The sequence below is a fragment of the Fukomys damarensis genome, unplaced genomic scaffold (assembly GCF_012274545.1).
Source record: "Fukomys damarensis isolate Sample0158 unplaced genomic scaffold, DMR_v1.0_HiC HiC_scaffold_19, whole genome shotgun sequence".
Taxonomy (NCBI): domain Eukaryota; kingdom Metazoa; phylum Chordata; class Mammalia; order Rodentia; family Bathyergidae; genus Fukomys; species Fukomys damarensis.
In genome coordinates, this window is record NW_022900931.1 from 24,540,362 (window position 1) to 24,544,415 (window position 4,054).

At 50.2% G+C, this 4,054-nt stretch overlaps 1 protein-coding gene across 1 annotated transcript in view; it reads left to right on the forward strand.

The window, feature by feature from the left end:
• The first annotated feature begins 2,046 nt into the window (after positions 1–2,046).
• Apobec1 (apolipoprotein B mRNA editing enzyme catalytic subunit 1) overlaps positions 2,047–4,054 on the forward strand; it is a 9,624-nt gene continuing 7,616 nt past the window's right edge. The window contains exons 1-2 of the mRNA XM_010607843.1: positions 2,047–2,127; positions 2,269–2,550. Of these exons, the coding sequence (XP_010606145.1) occupies positions 2,535–2,550 (16 nt within the window). The 5' untranslated portion in view covers positions 2,047–2,127; positions 2,269–2,534. The remainder of the gene's footprint in view (positions 2,128–2,268; positions 2,551–4,054) is intronic.

A 4,054-nucleotide genomic window follows, 5' to 3' on the forward strand; every position in this document is an offset into this window, starting at 1 on the left:
CTTTTTGTACCGGAGATAGAATTTGGGTCCTTGTGCTTGCGAGGCAGGTGGTGGGACCACAGAGTACATCCCCAGCCCCTTTAAAAGATGTCCTATTGGGCTGCGGATGTAGCTCAGTGGCGCTGCGCCTGCCTGGCAAGCTCAAGGTCCTGAGTTTAATCCCTGGTACTGCAAGGAAAAAAAAAAGATTCTATTCTTGTGTTGAAAAATAGATTCTATTCTATCCTTTGCGTATGATATGTTGTAGAGAGGACCGAGGCTATCTGGGGTCTAACACTAAGAAAAAACAAATATTGAACTACTAATGACCTGCATTGTGTTGACTAAATGGAGCACTTTATCTCTATAACAATAGAACAGTATTCAGCAGCAATAGCATAAAGTTAACTAGCTATCTAGAAATTCATAAGGCTGATAGTTAAACTAGGAAATGTGGAGGGGATGGGGAATCCACTGAATGAAAAAGGCACAATTTGAAATTTTTTTTTTTTTTTTTGTACCAGGGATGGGCCCTTGCGCTTGCAAGGCAGGCCACCGAACCGCTGAGCTAAATCCCCAGCCCCAGAATTTGAAAAATTAATGGGTTATGAGAAGGAGGAGAGAAAATGAGACAAAGGCTCCTACTAAGGACCAAAGGAAATGAATATGATAGAGAACAGTCATAGGAAAGAATGAATAAGAAAAAAGATAAACAGCACAAACGGGAGATAAAAGAAAGTTAATGAAGAGGGCCAGGGACTTAGCTTAGTGGTGCCACCGCCTGCCTCGCAAGGACAATGTCCCAAGTTCGATCCCTGGTACCCCCCAAAAACGAAAGTTAATGAAGGAAGAGAAAAAAGTTGAAAGGGAAAAAGAAACTAAAAAGGGGAAGAAGGGGGGGCCAAAAATCCCCAAAAAGTCCACTGAAGGAAAGGTAAAAATACATGAAATAGAAAAATTAAAAAAGATGGAGTCAGAGAAGAAATTCCTGTGCTACTACTGAATGAGTGGTTCCTTTGTAAGCTCAGCAGTCTCAGGACCCAGCCAGCCAGGATTTTCTCTGCCCAGCTCTGGGGCCTGTGGGCTCCAGAGGTTCCCTGCCCTGCACAGAGGCCCCTCTGTCCGTGGGCCCCGGGCTGTGCTCACCGCGGGGCGGGAGAGCGGTCAGCCCCTGCTCTCCGCTGGCTGCAGCCGCAGGGTGGGCCTTCGCGTGGGCTCCTGGACTTCGTGTCCGCAGTTGTGTCCTCACTCTGGCTGCCAACAGGACTCGTGGAGAACAGCCCAGTGATGCCGCAGGTTAGCTCCTGCCTAGGCGCTCCCCGGGAGTCTATCTCACTGTGTCGCTTTCCCTTTGCTGCTGTGGCGGTCGCCACAGGATATAAAACAATGCCGATTAGCTCGCAGTTCTGAGGGCGGAGTGAGCCATTTCACCAAATCAAGTTGACAGCAGCCTGCCTTGTGGAGGGGACCCCACGTCCCAGCTTCTAGTGCTGCCAAACTCCCAACTCCTGGCCTCTGAATCACCGTCTTACCACCTGGCCTCTGCTACCATCTTCCTAGCTCCTAAGATGCTCACCACAGTCACATCTGCACAGGGCCTTCGTCAGGGTTAGGGCATGGATATTGGTTTTGTTTTTTGGCACTGGGGGTTGAACTCAGGGCTTCGTATCTAGTGCTGAGCTGCGTCTCAGGGCTTTTGTCTTGTTTGGAAGTGGTTTAACCTCACACTTGGAATCCTCCGATCTCCGCCTCTGGAGTAGCTGAGATTACAGGTAACACTCACTGCCACCACTGCTTATCTTGTGAGGCTCCAGCCTGGCCACCAGGGCAAATAAAGTCTGGTTTAGATTCAGGGTTAGGTTCATGAGGCCCTGTGGTCGAAGTCCAGGGCTACACACCCAAGATCCTGGAGGAGGACTTGGGTCATGAGTGGCCTCACTTCCGGGAGCCCGCACTGAGCTGCAGTGGATTTACGCCCTGAACTTGACCCGGGTTCAGGAAACAGGGCTGCAGCTGTGGGGAAGTGGGTGTGGGCAGGCGGGTGGGGGGGTGCCCTCCAGCTGGGCCTGAGGAGGAAGCCGAGCTCCAGAGACCTCGGAGGGGGGCCGAGGTGCTGGGTCACAGCCCCTCCCGTGTCCACAAGGACAGGTGAGGCCACAGCGCTCTCCCGGGTGCCTCGGAACCTGGCAGGTGACAGGTGACGACACAGGATGCCAATTCCCTGCTGCCTTTGTAGTTTCTGTCTTCTCTCTGGGAAAGGATGACAGATAGTTTTGCTTTCGTTTACAGGAAAGTGAAACCTTCCTCATTTCAGATGCGGCCAGGGAAGGCCCCGGAAACTTAGTGTCCTGGCATCTGCTTGGACGGACGTCCTTGGCATCAGTCTTTCTTGTCGCCAGAGGTGCCCCCCACTTCCGCAGCCCCTGAATCCACGCCCTGTGTCTGACTCACACAGCGTCCCGCGGGTGGCAGAGGCTCAGCTGAACAGGAGAGGTCGGGGTGCACGGCTGGCAGCACCAGAGAGCAGGGATCGAAGAGGAGGCAGTGTGAGCGGCATGACTTCCCTGCAAGGTAGAGGCCCAGACCCGGCCAGGGTCCCAGCCTCCTCCTGTCCCTATCCCAGGGGGGGCTGGGTCACGCCGACGCCTGGTGCACACTGCAAAAATTGTGTGTGTGTGTGTGTGTGTGTGTGTGTGTAAGTGTGGTTTTACGCTGTGTCCTTGGATGTTTTCCAACATTCCTTGATATGTTAGGATTGGTATATTAATGTTATTCTTAAGCTGTATGACTAGGATGGTGAAATAGTGACATCTTCATGTGATTGGATCCAATGATACTTAATTGGTGTAGTTTCATCCTAATAAAAAATTAAGTAAAAACAAGTGCTAAAACAATCATCCAAGAGAAGTGACAGCACAAAGTCGTTTTGTGGGTGAGTGGAAATACAGTGGATAATGTGAGTTCACGATTAATTAGTGGTAGAAAAATGCCTGAGGAGGGAGGACACCTCTGGCTGGGGAAACAGGTGATTTCAGATGAGTTGGGATGGGAGCTGGATGCTAAAGGAAGAGTAGAATTTGAATGGGCAAAAGCAGGAGTCAGGTGTGGCGGCAAGGACTGTAGCCCAAATCTCAGGAGGCTGAGGCAGGAGGATCTCAACTTTAAGTCCCCCCACCACTTAGTGTGGCTGTGCCTCAAAAAAAATAAATAAATAAAACCTGCTGGGATTTAACTCAGTGGTATAGCATCCCTGGGTTTTATCTCCAGTATTGCTAAAAGAAAAAGAGGAAGAGGATGATGAAGAAAAAAGCAAAATTCCTGGTTAATTGAATCCCATTGAAATAATTAATTGGAGAGATTGCAGAGACCTTAGTTCAGAATATAGTGGATGAACTAGTTAGGCTAGAGAAACTTTACAGAAATAATCTGCAGTAAGGATACATAGCAAGTTTGGAGTAATATAGACAGCTTTGAACGCTCGGCTAAAGCAATGGAGATTTTTGCTGCATACAGTGGCCCAGGCCTGCAGTCCCAGAACTTCGGAGGCTGAGGCAGGAGGACCATGAGTTTGAGCCCAGCCTGGGCAACTTAGTGACTTAACGGGGCCTTGTCTCAAAAAATAAATACCAACAACAGCTACAGCAACAAGGACTGAGGATGTAGCTTAGTGTGAAGGCCTTGAATTCGATCCCCAGTAATGCCAAAAAACAAAGAACTGGAGATTTATCTTTTTGTTAGAGAGAAATCTCTGGAGACTTTCTGAGTTAGTCCCGGAAGAAGGCTTCGGACATAGGCACCCCACACTTGGTGGGTGTGGGCCTGAGGGCAGAGCAGTCACAAGACCGCTGGCTGCCTGTGCCTTGACCAGAGGGAGTCACAGGGATGCAGGCTGGGGTGGAGCGGCCGGTGTTTCCTGTACTGTGTTCTACCTCTGTCAAAATTCTCTTCCAAGTGGGAGGTTGGGGGAGACCGAGTGCACCGTTTAAATGAAGAATCTGGGAGCCGGGTGTGGTGGCGCATGCCTGTAATCACAGCACTCGGGAGGCTGAGGCAGGAAGATCGCTGTGAGTTCAAG